Below are 12,561 nucleotides of genomic sequence, written 5' to 3' on the forward strand. Positions count from 1 at the left end.
GCTTCCCTCAGGGACAGGGATCGGGTCATCCAAGCGATCCCACTCCTCCAACTGGGCAATCAGCTGTTCCTTGATGAACCTCCCAATGCGCAGCCCCCTCTGCCTGCACAGCTCCACTAGGTCGCTCTTAAGGCGTTTATCATACATCTCCCTGCTGGCCACTCGCAGGCCTGTGCAGCTTTCCACGGTTTCCAGGAAGAAACCCTAGGGTGCCAGTCCTTCCTGAGGTCACCACCTCTTTGCCAGGGTCGAGCTGCAGACTCCTCTGCCCCTGGGACTGCTTGCTGCAATCCCCCGGGGGACCCTGTTACTGCAAAAGTCCTTCTCTCTGGTCACACACTCCCAGGGGTTAAATGCCCCCTGAAACCATCTCTCTGAATCTTCAGCATGCCTGGTCCCCATCAATCCCCTTTCGTTTTACTGTTCCCTAGTCACTTACTGCAGAAAGCGCCGTTCATGGGGTGCAGTAGATCCCACCGCTACTACCAGATGTCACGGAGTGTGGGGGAGTCCGGGGCCTGCACCCCTCTTCCTGGGATTCACTGTGACTCTCAGCCAGCCAGTAAAACAGAAGGTTTATTGGACAATAGGAACACAGTCTACGACAGAGCTTGTGGGTACAACCAGGACCCCTCAGTCAAGTCCTTCTGGGGGAGCAGGGAGCTTAGACCCCAGCCCTGGGGTTCCCTGCATTCCACCACCCAGCACCAAACTGAAACTAACCCTCCCATCCCCCACCCCACCCCAGCAGGCTCTCTCCTGCAGCCTTTGTCCACATTTCGGGCAGAGGTGTTACCTACCCCTCCCCTCCTGGCTCAGGTTAGAGGCTCTCAGGTACCCCATCCCCAGTGAAACTCCCCTGCCACATTCCCAGGTCAACACTCCCCATCCCTGCTGCGTCACAGTGCATAAGCCTTGTTTTAATCTAAACATTCCAGTCAATCCCTAATTTGTTGCAGGATGAGCTCAGAATCTTAGTCTTTGTTAAAATGTGTTCTAATGAAACCCTGGGTCACATCAATTTCAGCCAAAATCTTATTTAATTCTCATCTCACCCGTTTCAACATGTTTTCACCATTGTTATTCATATGGGTCCACAAGTCTGTTGTATCATTCATTGGAACTAGAATTTAGGGTTAAAGTAATACAGTTAAAGTTACTATAAGAAACATGTCAATATGGCCAGGTTTTGGCTCTCAGAAATTCATACATTACAACATAAAGCACAAGAGGGTTAAATTAGATATCCTGTCCCTTCAGCTTTTTTCATTAAGGTTCCTGAAGTATAAAAGAAAAGATCAGCTAAAATCTGAAGAACTCCTGACAATATTATGTTGGATCATATTAAAGAAGTTCTGTATTAAAATCACAAATGAGTTTGATTCCCCAGAGTTTAAATTCCAGGGTATTACTAATTAAGAGGTCTCTTGGTTTTTGGTTCTGTTTCTCTCCCTCTATGTGTGAAACTTGCAAGCTGCTAATTGCGTTAGTACGTTCTAAGACAGAGTCTGTTCTCAAAGCAATTCACAGAGAGAGAGACTCAAAGCAATACTCTAACAACAGAAACAGCACCCAGAAACTCCCCGCCCTTTTGTTGTATTAACAATTGTGATTAAAATAGAGATAGAGGATGTATGTGGATGGATGCTTGGTGTGGATAATAACTGAATGATCAGGGAGGTGCCAGCCTAAGAATCCAGGGTCCATCTGCTGAAGAAGGCGTCAAGTGGAAATAACCAGAGGACCCCCCGGAGGGCAGACTGGAATCCACCCAACAGCCTCAAGAATGGGAGAACCAAAGAACAAGATAACATCTAGCAGCACGGAGGAATGTGCTATCTGCTGATTGATTCAGCAACAGCATGATGAAGCAATTCCCATAGACTGGCATAGGAAGAAATTCCTATAAAAATAGACTCTAAAAAGTGAGAACTTTGGGGTCTGATTCTACAAACCAACTTCCAGGAGCATCAGATGAGCATCTGACAAGGCCCTGCTCCCACCTCATGTCCAGGCCACCTGGCCAGTGGCTTGGCATGAGCAACTCTAAGGCTGGTAACTATGATAACAACCTTGCAGAATGTGTGTGTGTGTGTGAATAAATATGAGATTGAATGGAACGTTATAGCTGTAACTAACTGCTTACTATGAATCTTTCTGTGTTCACAATAAATGTGGTATTTTGCCTGTTTTCCTTTAATAAGATCCTGCTGGTTTTTAATTTATTGGTATAACAATTGCGCCCCCTCCGCCCCCGATCCCTTTTAATATATTTATTTTAAAGATGAATTTTGGATTTCTCAACAATTACAAATATGTTGGTTTCAACAGGACTACTCCTATGATTAAGACTGTCGTATCAGGCCTATGATTTGTAAAACCATTAAAGTGTGGAGACTGATTCAGAAAGAGAAAATTACTTACCCAACACTTGGATTCACAATTCTAATATATTCATAACATCTTCCAATTACAATGCTCTCCAGATTAGGTGTGGTACCTTCACCTTTCCATTTCTTCTTCCCATCTATTTCTGTGGGTTTAACATAGTCTTTACTGAAAAGAAGACCTACTAACAGAGACAAGAAGAAGCTGTTCATCATGAAATTGTGAGAACCAAAGTCATAAAGAAATAAAATAATCAAATGTCCAAACGGAAAAGAGAAGACTGCAGTTTATATTTGTGTATCAATATAGGCTGTGGCCCTGCACTTAAATGATTCTAGGTGCAGAGTCCGATAGAAAATGAACTATATTGTGAAATGCAACAGCTTCCTGGGACTACTGCAGAGCTAAAAGTCATTAGAAAAATCCAGCTTGTAAAACTATTTGTACTATTGCCATCTTGTGACTATTAGATAATATTACACCCCCTCTAAAGAAAACATATCACTGATGTACCATTAACAAAAATTCAGATTTGCTGAATACTCACTGGAATGCTACAATATACTGAACATGGCAATTTGCCATGAATTAATGAAAATATTTTAATACCATTTTATTTCAAACAGTGTTACACTTCTTACATAACTTTTTCTACTAACTGCACAATTTGCTGAAATAGCAATGTCAAGAATAAATCAAGAGACAAGATGATTGAGGAAATGCCTTTTATTGGTCCAACTTCTGTTGGTGAACGAGACAAACTTCTGACCTGAAGAAGTGTTCCGTGTAGCTTAAAAGCTTGTGTCTTTCACCAACAGAAGTTGGACCAATAAAAGATATTACCTCACTTACCTTGTCTCTAATATCGTGGGACCCACATGCCTGCAACAACACTACAAAGCATAAACTGTGAAGGAATACACAACAATTAAAGCACTAACTTTATAACAAGAGTTCACACATCATAACTCTCACAACACAATCAGTATAGGTGACATAAGTATTGTCCATATCTTTTCATTTCTCTATGGAGTCTGGCAACAAAACTTGTGTTGTGATAAAACAGATTATAAAGTCTTCCTGCTGAAGAAAACTGCCTTGTGGTCTGGAATCAATTGTACTCAGAATCAAATGGATTAAACTTAACTTCGCATGTATTGAACAAATTAATTTATATATATATTCTCCGCCAACTGTCTGTCTGCCCTGGATAAGATCTTGGCCAGATCCTCAGCTGATGTAAATCAATGTAGCTCCACTGTCAATTTTCTTTCCTGTACATATTGATAGAAATGCTCACAACTGTGTAGTTTGCCTGTGGATGTGAGCGCCTGGGATGTATACCATTGGTCTCCTTTCTTGTAGTAGCACATCCCTAAATCCTCACTGAACACCTGAACTGTTAACCGTCTAGTTATATCACAGTATGCCAATATGCTTGCACTAGTAGGTTAACTGATTCATTTTGATGAAGATAATTCCTGTTAATCATCTTTCTGTAGGAGAACTCTTGGTGGGACCAAGATTTTCCACAAATAGTGGTAGAAACTTGGCAAGGTGATTTGCCATCTCCAATATATTCCCAGGTAAGCATGATTTTCAGGTAGTTTCACCTCAGAAATTCATGCCACTTTTTTGCACTGTTGGTCTTGATAAACTCCTGAGACAAAGTAGTCAATATACTGTACTTCTGCAGGTCTTATGATGCATTTATTCAGATTTCACTTGACCCCTTTTCCCTAGATCTCTGGAGCACGGCATGAAGATTGACTTCAAACATCAATGTATTATCCACAATGTCTGCAAGTGCGCCAAGCCTGGCTTAGACTCATAGGGTGAAATCCTGGCTCCATTGAAGTCAATGGGAATTCTGCTATTTACTTCAGTGGAACCAGGATTTCACAAACAGATTTTAAGGCCAGAATGAACCATTGTGATCATCTGGTGTGACCTCCTGCATAACACAGGCCATAAAACTTCACTAAATGATTCTTGTATCATACCCATAACCATATCTTTTGGACAGACATCCAATCTTGATGTAAAGACTTCAAGTGATGGTGATGCTACCAAATCCCTGCATGTTGCTCGAATGGTTAATTACCCTCCCTGTTAAAGAAATTGTGTCCTATTTCTAGTCTATCTAGCTTCAGCCTTCAGCCACCAGATCTAATTATGCCTTTTTCTGTGAGATTTAAGTTACCTCTGAATCCTTTCTTTAAACAATTTAATAGATTGAGCTTTTTTAGGTTCTCACTGTTAGGTATTTGCTCTTGTAGCCACTGCATTACACTGGAAGTTCATGTTGAGCTGGTTATCCACTCGGACTCCTAAGCCCCTTTGTAAAATACAGTCCCCATCCTATAAGAGTGCTATATATTCATTGTTTCCAGAAGTATGACCTTGCATTTGACTGTATTAAAAAGTATATTGTTGGAGGGACAGATAGCTCAGTGGTTTGAGCATTGGCCTGCTAAACCCAGGGTTGTGAGTTCAATCCTTGAGGGGGCCATTTAGGGATCTGGGGCAAAAATTGGGGATTGGTCCTGCTTTGAGCAGGAGGTTGGACTAGATGACCTCCTGAGGTCCCTTCCAACCCTGATATTCTATGAAGTACAATTTACCAAGTGATCTACAGCAGTGTTTCTCAACTTTTTTGATATCAGGGATCAGCTTGCTGTCTTCCTAAACCAGTGGTTTCAAATCTTTTTATGCACAAGATCACTTTTTGAATTTAAGTGCAACCCAGGATCTACCCTGTCCTTTCCCCGCTCACTCCATCCTCCCTCTCTCCATCGCTCGCTCTCCCCCACCCTCGCTCACTTTCACCAGGCTGTGGCAGGGGTTGGGGTTCAGGAGGGGGTGAGGGCTCGGGGCTGGGGCCGAGGGGTTCGGAATGTGGGAGGGGGCTTGGGGCTGAGTGTGGGACAGGGGGTTGAGGTGCAGGAGGGAGTGAGGGGTGCAAGCTCTGGGAGGGGGCTCAGGGCTGGGGCAGGGACTTGGGGTGCAGGAGGAGGTATGGGGTGCAGGCTCCTGCCAGGTGGCACTTACCTCCGGCAGCTCCCAGTTTGTGGTGCAGCGGGGCTGCTGCTAAGGCAGGCTCCCTGCCTGCCCCTGCCCCTGCCCATGCCACTCCCAGAAGGGGCCAATGCACCCCTGCGGCCCCTGTGTGTGTGGGGGGGCACCTGGCTCCGCGTGCTGCTCCTGCCTGCAAGCACTACTCCTGCAGCTCCCATTGGCTGCCGTTTCCCGTTCCCAGTCAATGGGAGCTGTGAGGGCAGTGCTTGCAGGCAGGAGCAGTACGTGGAGAGCTCTGCTGGCCACTTCTGGCAGTGCCGTGGGAGTGCGCCGCCAGAGATTGCGACCGACTGGGACAGTCTCCAGGATCAACCAGTTGATCGCGGTCGACCAATTGGTGACCACTGCCCTAAACTGTATCAGGGACATCTCAGGGACCATTGCCAGTCCATGGACCAGTCGTTGAGAAACACTGATCTAGATCACTTTGTACTACTGACCCGTCCTTATTAATCTCTCTACCATATTTTTTTTGTGTTATCTGCTCATTTGCCAACAATTTTATATTTTCTTCCAATTCGTTGAAAAAGATGTTGGCTAGCACTGGGATCTCACTCGAAACACCCCAGTTGGATGATGACTCCACATTTAGTTACTTTTTGAGATCTGTCAGCCATTTTTAATACATTTAATATATGCTGCATTGATTTTTTCAGTCAGTGGTGGACAGTACTAAGTCAGATGTCTTTAAAGAAGTCTATTATGTCAACACAGTTCCCAAAGGGTAAGCTATTGCATCTGTACCTCCTCTCGTGGGTATTAAATATGATTAGCATTCACCTTACTTTATCCAGTCTTATGTGGTATAGAAATACTGAAAAGCTGTGGGGCTGGGATCTGCATTGGATCCCTCATTCCAGTTGAGGAAAAAGGATTGTCCCTTCCAATCAATCACCCTGTGTATGTCCTCTACATCCATCTCTTGTATTCAGGTATTGGTAACCATGGTATTGCACCCAATTTAATAATGCAACTTCTAAGCTTTCACCCAGTTGAATGAGACTTTACAAAACAACGTCTCCTCCAACTGATGAGAAAAAATGTAAAAAAAAAAGGGGGGTGGGGTGGCGGAGGCAGGCTCCTGTACTAGGACCTGAAGGACTGGATTCGCGGTATGATGAGTGCCTTCCGCTCCCCTTGAGTATCTCGCAAAACGTTTCAGAAGTGGCCCGTTAACATAGATAGTACACTTGACTCCTGCAACTGGTTCTGCATAAACTCCAAGGCCGGGTGGCCTCCTTGATGTCAGCAGTGCACAGATGGGGGCTGCTGTTCCCAATGTCAGCAAAACTTACTAACACGCCTGAACTTAATTGAGGGCCAGCTGTTGCCCGTTCAATGCCTGCGGGGCGGTTCCCCTGAGCCTGAGGCTCTCCTGCACGGACTGTGGGGCGAGCCAGGGCAGCAACCCTTGCATGGCACGCCAGGGGACCCATGGGGTGGGAACAAGTGGGATTCCCCCTCCCCTCCAACCCTCCGCGGGGGTAGGGGCTGGCCGGAGATGGGGCCCGCAGCCCGGCGAGGCGGCCCCGCCAAGGGGCGCAGGCTGCAGCCGGCCCCGCCCGCCCACGGGCGTTACCCCCCCAGCGTTAGCTCTTTGCGGAGCCTGGTGCGGACGGGGCCCGAGCCGGGACCAGGGAAGCCAGCGGGGCGCCCCCAGTGTTGCCCTCACGGCTTAGCGCCGCCCCCCCTCCGGGCTCCTGGGAAGCGGCCCGTCAGCAAACAGGCGGCGCACGCTGCGAAGCGCGAGCACGGCCGCCGCGGCAGGCCGCCGTTCAGCGGGCCCCTGTCACGTGCCGGGGGGGCCAGGGCTGCTCCCAGCGCGGCCTCGGCGGGTTGGGGCATGCGCAGAGCGGTTGTCGCTGCCGCGGCGAGAGCTGCTGCTGGCGCTGGGCACGGCGAGTCTCTATGGGGAGAACATGGCTCCCTTCCCCGACGAGGTGGATGTCTTCACGGCTCCGCACTGGCGGATGAAGCAGCTGGTCGGGCTCTACTGCGACAAGGTACCGGGCGGGAGGAGCGGGCAGTCGGCGGCCGGAGTGGGGTGGGACCTACACGCCCCCTGGGGAGGATTTACTGACTGCGCAGCTGTCACCGCCCCTCCCCCCGGGATAGGGCAGGGGCACGCGGCCCTCGCGGGCTGCCGAGCCCCTCGCTCCGGCTCGGTCCCCAGGCGGCGGCCGCTTCTTGCGCCAGCCCCGCGAGCACGGCAACTTCCGCCTGCCCCAGCAGAAGTAACTGCGTCTGCTTCCCGCCCGCTCCTCCTCCTCCTCCCGGCAGCAGGGCTGTCCTGCCCGCGGGGGGGGGGGGTGTGTCCCCTTCCTCCCCCCCCCGCCCCCGCTCTCTCCTGCCCAGTGTGCGCTTCCCGCTCCCCGAAAGCCCCCGGCAAGACTCCGCTGGTTTTTCCCAGCCGGGAGGAACGGAGCTTTTCCTGGCGCCTCCCACCCTCTCGCTTTATAAGAGGGGGCGACACACGTACCCGGGTTCCAATTTTGTTGTTGGGGTTACAGGGCCCTGTGCAGGTATCCGTGTCCCACGCGAGGACCCACTGCAGGATTAGGGTCTATTTGTGACACGCCTATGAAGTGAATTTCTCAAGGATAAAGAGGCTCACTGTTTACACTGAAAAGCTTGCAATTTTATAAATCTGAGGTTCCCAAACTGTGGTGTGCCAACAGTGTGGTGTGGCCTGCAGAGCAGCTGCTGGCATCGCTTGCTGGTGATGTTGACTTTTTTCATTTGACGCTGCAAAACTCCATTCATGGTCATTTTAAGAATACATTAAGTACTTTCTTAATGTTGTTTCCACGGCCGTGTTATATGGTCACAATTGATCTGCCTGTTGTGAGAGGCCAGTCTGGTGGTCTGTACTATTTCAGGTACAGACCGTGTGGAGGGAGGGGGTTTGTGAGACAATCTCTAAAATGTTCTCCATGCTATGAAAAAGTTCGAGAACTTCCTACTGGGAAACACGGCCTTTGAGTACTGTTGACGTAGTAGGCCTTGACACTCTTTTCTGTTGTTCTTGGAATGTTCACACAATCTTATTCATGTATTTGTTTTTCAAGATTTCTACAAAGTTTTTACTAAATTAATCAGACTGTCCTAAAAGCAAGCTGTAGTGATGCTGAACTGGTTGGACAGGAGTGTAGGTTGTCAAATATTGACAGAATCTTGAATTCAACTGTCCTGTTGTGTGAGTTTACTTTCTAATTTTCCAACATTTTCATGCAATAAACCGTGGCCCAACTTTTACAAAATACATATGGAGGGCAAATCTGGATTTACCATTTTAAGTGATAGAAGAGAAGGAAGATATGTAAGATTGTGTCCTGCTAGCCACATTTCAGCTGCTTCTTTATCTGAACTCAACCTCTGACCTTTGTATTTGCGATCAGTCATGTTGGCTAGATAGTGGAAAAGTTCCTAGCTGCTCAGAATTGTTTTTTGACTTCTGCTCTTATGAGGTTAGAGATCTTTGTTAATCAGATCAAATAAGGCTTTGCTGTATGGATTATTCATAATTATTCTCAGGTTGTCTTTCATGTTCTACCAATCATGTCAATTTTGATTCTTTTAGTTCTTTCACTAATATTTGTTTACATTATATGTTAACCTGTACATTTTAAAATCTGTCTGGAGGAGCACATTAGAGGAAAGATGCTTTGATCATTTCTTTACATTGAGGCAATTTATTAAGTTAGTGTCTTTACTTTTAGTTCTTACAACATAATCAGAGGTTAATCTTTGCCAAATTTTGAGGTGAAAAATGCTCCTGACTGAAACTGAAATGCTGCTGGAAGGCTTGGATCAGGAATTTTCATGATTAAATTGTGGCTACGTTTTTGTGGCAACAGAAGCATTGAAAATATTTCACTATTAAGGTTTTCAAAATAATCAACATTCTGATCTTCTCTTTCAAAAGACAAAATTTTGTTGAATGACACACCTTGATTGTGAAGAAACTGATTTTTTTTCTGCACTTAAGATGAGCCCAAATCATTTCTATCTTGCTGCGTAACACCTCTTCACAATATTTGCATTTTACTTTAGAAAAATTCTTTCCATTATTTTAGTTCTCAATCACTTCTTTTCATTTCATTCAACTGTAGGCATGTTGAGTCAGAAACTCATGCAGTGATGTTTGGTAATAACTAAACTCTAAGCAACAGAATACAGTGTTGATCAGGAGCTTTCACACTTAACTGGTTTTAGAATGAGAAACAACCGCCAAGCAAATTCAATTCAACTAAGACAGAAAAATAGGATGAGTTAACTATATAGAGCGATGTTTATATAAAACCACATTATTAGGTGTCCTGCAGTCCTTACAGAAGATTCTAGCTTTAAGTAAGTCAGGCCTCCTTACAATTCACAACTTCATTTGTTATCCCTTCTTCAACATCCCAAGACTGTTGAATCCACTCACTAGCCATGTCCCTTACCATTCTCAGTGACTACATTCATTCCTTTTCCCATCTTGCTTTCTGGACCATTCTAAAACTTCTTATTATGCTTGTTAGAAAATAACACTGATTTCATCATTTCTCTTTGATCTCTTTAGAATATTTTCATTCACACATGAAAATTGCAGCCAGTTTCTTATATAAAAACCTTTCAAATGTGTTGTGTTCCCCTGTAAGTCAGAGGTCTAGAACAGGGGAGAAACCAGCAAACCTGCTGTAATCCAGTGTTTCAGAGTAGCAGCCGTGTTAGTCTATTTCCACAAAAAGAAAAGGACTTGTGGCTCTAAGGTGCCACAAGTCCTCCTTTTCTTTTTACTGTAATCAGTGTTTCAGAATCATCCCCTTCCCTGTCTCCTCACAACCCTGTCTCCTTCCACCCTCAAATCCTCCTAAGCAGCAACTGGTACCTCAGCTCTCTTCTCCCCCTCCCTCCAAAGCTGTCTAGCAGCACAAAATGTTCTCACCTCTTTAGATCCCTTTTTCCTCCCCACTCTATCATTTTCTATCCTTCCAGCCCACCTGCAGCTCTAGATTGTCCTCATCCTAGCCATAGCAGTCTCTTGTTTTCTCCTATAGTCACTCAACATTTCATTTTCCCCCTGCCTTTTGCCTTCCCTGGCTCTAGCCTCAACAGCTTCTCCTTCGCCCAGCTTCATTCCCAGCAGTTATAGCTTTAGCAGGGCCTCCCTGCCTCCATAACCACGCTACTTCCAGTAGTAATGGTCTCATCGCGATCTCTGCTTCTGCCCCCAGTAGTAGTAAGAGGAGAGAAGAGAAGCTGCAGTCCTCTAAAAGTCGGAGGGTATAATTAGTGTCTTGCAGTATTTATTCAGGTATTATGCAATTATCCCACAGCACCTGCATAATCTCTGCAAAGTAAACCCTGACTTTAATGAGTTATTTCAATTTGTTAGAGTATCTTTGTTTTCAGTATGTTTTTGCAGTTAGTGTCTCCCAAAATGGGGGATTAAGCAAAAGTGGGGTATTTTCTCAGTGTCCCCTTCAATATGACTGACTATCTTGGAGACCTACATTAGGGAATTGTCTGACAAAGGGGAGACAAACATTCCTAAAAGAAAAGGAGTACTTGTGGCACCTTAGAGACTAACCAATTTATTTGAGCATAAGCTTTCGTAAGCTGTAGCTCACGAAAGCTTATGCTCAAATAAATTGGTTAGTCTCTAAGGTGCCACAAGTACTCCTTTTCTTTTTGCGAATACAGACTAACATGGCTGTTACTCTGAAAGAAACATTCCTGCGGCTTCTGTAATGGTGAGTCACCATAGCAGTGGAAACATGCCCTGGTACTGCTTTCTTTTCACCCCTGATCCTCATCCTTCATACACATTTGATATAGAGACAAAGCTTTGTCTATAAATTATTAGATCTGTTAGTTACTAGTGTAGTTCCCCCAGTGAAACTAGTGTAGACAAAGCTAAGGCATCACAGTGGTAAAAATAGCTGAGCCATATGTTCACTATAGTTTCCGCTGTTAGAGCGGCACCTATTGAGAATTAGGCCTTTGCAAAATCCTTGTGTAGACACATCCTAATAGTCTCTCATGCTACTGAGAGAGGTTCAAACATGAAACCAAAATGAGTTGCTGTGCTGGATTTTCAATGCAAGTCTGCACCCAGTTGATAGTTACTTTGCTTTGGTTAGTTCTGCCCAACAGCTGTATTGGTTATATGATGCAAAATATCCTCCTAGAAAATCAGCAGACTTACTGAAATGTTTTTTTCCATCTCTGCTGTGCTCCACCCAACCTTTGCAATTATCTTCATGATCATCAGCCCTTCTAAAACAAAAATGTTGTTTGCCTTAATCTTTATTTGTTCAAATGTAGTGGCTTTTTATTAAACTTTACTAAAGCCTTTAATGGAATCGCAGAGCAATTGATAATTTTATGTGCAAGAGATGATAGCCTTGTATCTACTGAGTTACAGGCTGTGAGATTGTGAGTTCTATTTAGAGTTCTGTCATGGACTTGGAACAAATCCTGTCCTGCATATCACAGCATGCATAGTGTAGGATGGGCTGCTTTGATTTATGGTGGCTTGTTGCATCTGAATAGTTGGGAGTGTTAGGTGCATTAGCTGGTTCTCTTACCATTCATCTGGCACCAATGTGCTTGGGGATGGGGAGGTAATATGCTGTCTTAGTGCTCCAGTTATTTCTGATAACTGGTTAAAGTGGCTTTGCAGCCCCTAGAAGTTGAGCTACTGTAAAGATTCCACCATGGAGCCCAGAATCAGGCCCTTTATGTGTGACCTCGAGCCTTGTCCTTATTCTGTTCCTCAGTTTCTTCATCTGTAAAATGGAAATAATAGTATTTAGCCACTGCACAAGGGAGTTATGATGATAAATTCACTAATGCCTGTAAAGTGCTTTGAATTACACACACATTCTAGTGTTTCATAAAATTAGAACATTGAGAATTATTGAATATGTTAAAAGGCTAGTTGATAGTCTAATGACTTCTAAGATTTAAGATACTTCTTCTCATAGTAGAACAGTATGTTAAAATTAGGCTTGGTAGAATTTGATTTTAATGTATAGCTGTTGGTAAACATCAATTTCAGCTGACACAAACAACCCCCCCAAACAGTTGATAACGGTGGGCGTACCT

At 45.1% G+C, this 12,561-nt stretch overlaps 2 protein-coding genes across 5 annotated transcripts in view; one reads left to right on the plus strand and one right to left on the minus strand.

Moving 5' to 3' along the window:
* Nucleotides 1-2,779, minus strand: part of BST1 (bone marrow stromal cell antigen 1) — a 28,791-nt gene extending 26,012 nt beyond the window's left edge. For 2 of the 4 annotated variants that reach the window (XM_084625439.1, XM_084625438.1), the window contains exon 1: nucleotides 2,425-2,775. In XM_084625439.1, coding sequence (XP_084481565.1) covers nucleotides 2,425-2,603 — 179 coding nt within the window. In that variant the 5' untranslated portion in view covers nucleotides 2,604-2,775. Of the gene's footprint in view, nucleotides 1-2,424 lie in introns of all 4 variants that reach the window. The other 2 variants (XM_084625440.1, XM_084625441.1) reach the window with 2 other exon arrangements.
* Nucleotides 2,780-7,306: 4,527 nt separating this feature from the next.
* FBXL5 (F-box and leucine rich repeat protein 5) overlaps nucleotides 7,307-12,561 on the plus strand; it is a 54,805-nt gene continuing 49,550 nt past the window's right edge. The window contains exon 1 of the mRNA XM_084625975.1: nucleotides 7,307-7,469. Within this exon, the coding sequence (XP_084482101.1) occupies nucleotides 7,386-7,469 (84 nt within the window). The 5' untranslated portion in view covers nucleotides 7,307-7,385. The remainder of the gene's footprint in view (nucleotides 7,470-12,561) is intronic.

This window comes from Lepidochelys olivacea, assembly GCF_965140295.1.
Source record: "Lepidochelys olivacea isolate rLepOli2 genome assembly, chromosome: 4".
Taxonomy (NCBI): domain Eukaryota; kingdom Metazoa; phylum Chordata; order Testudines; family Cheloniidae; genus Lepidochelys; species Lepidochelys olivacea.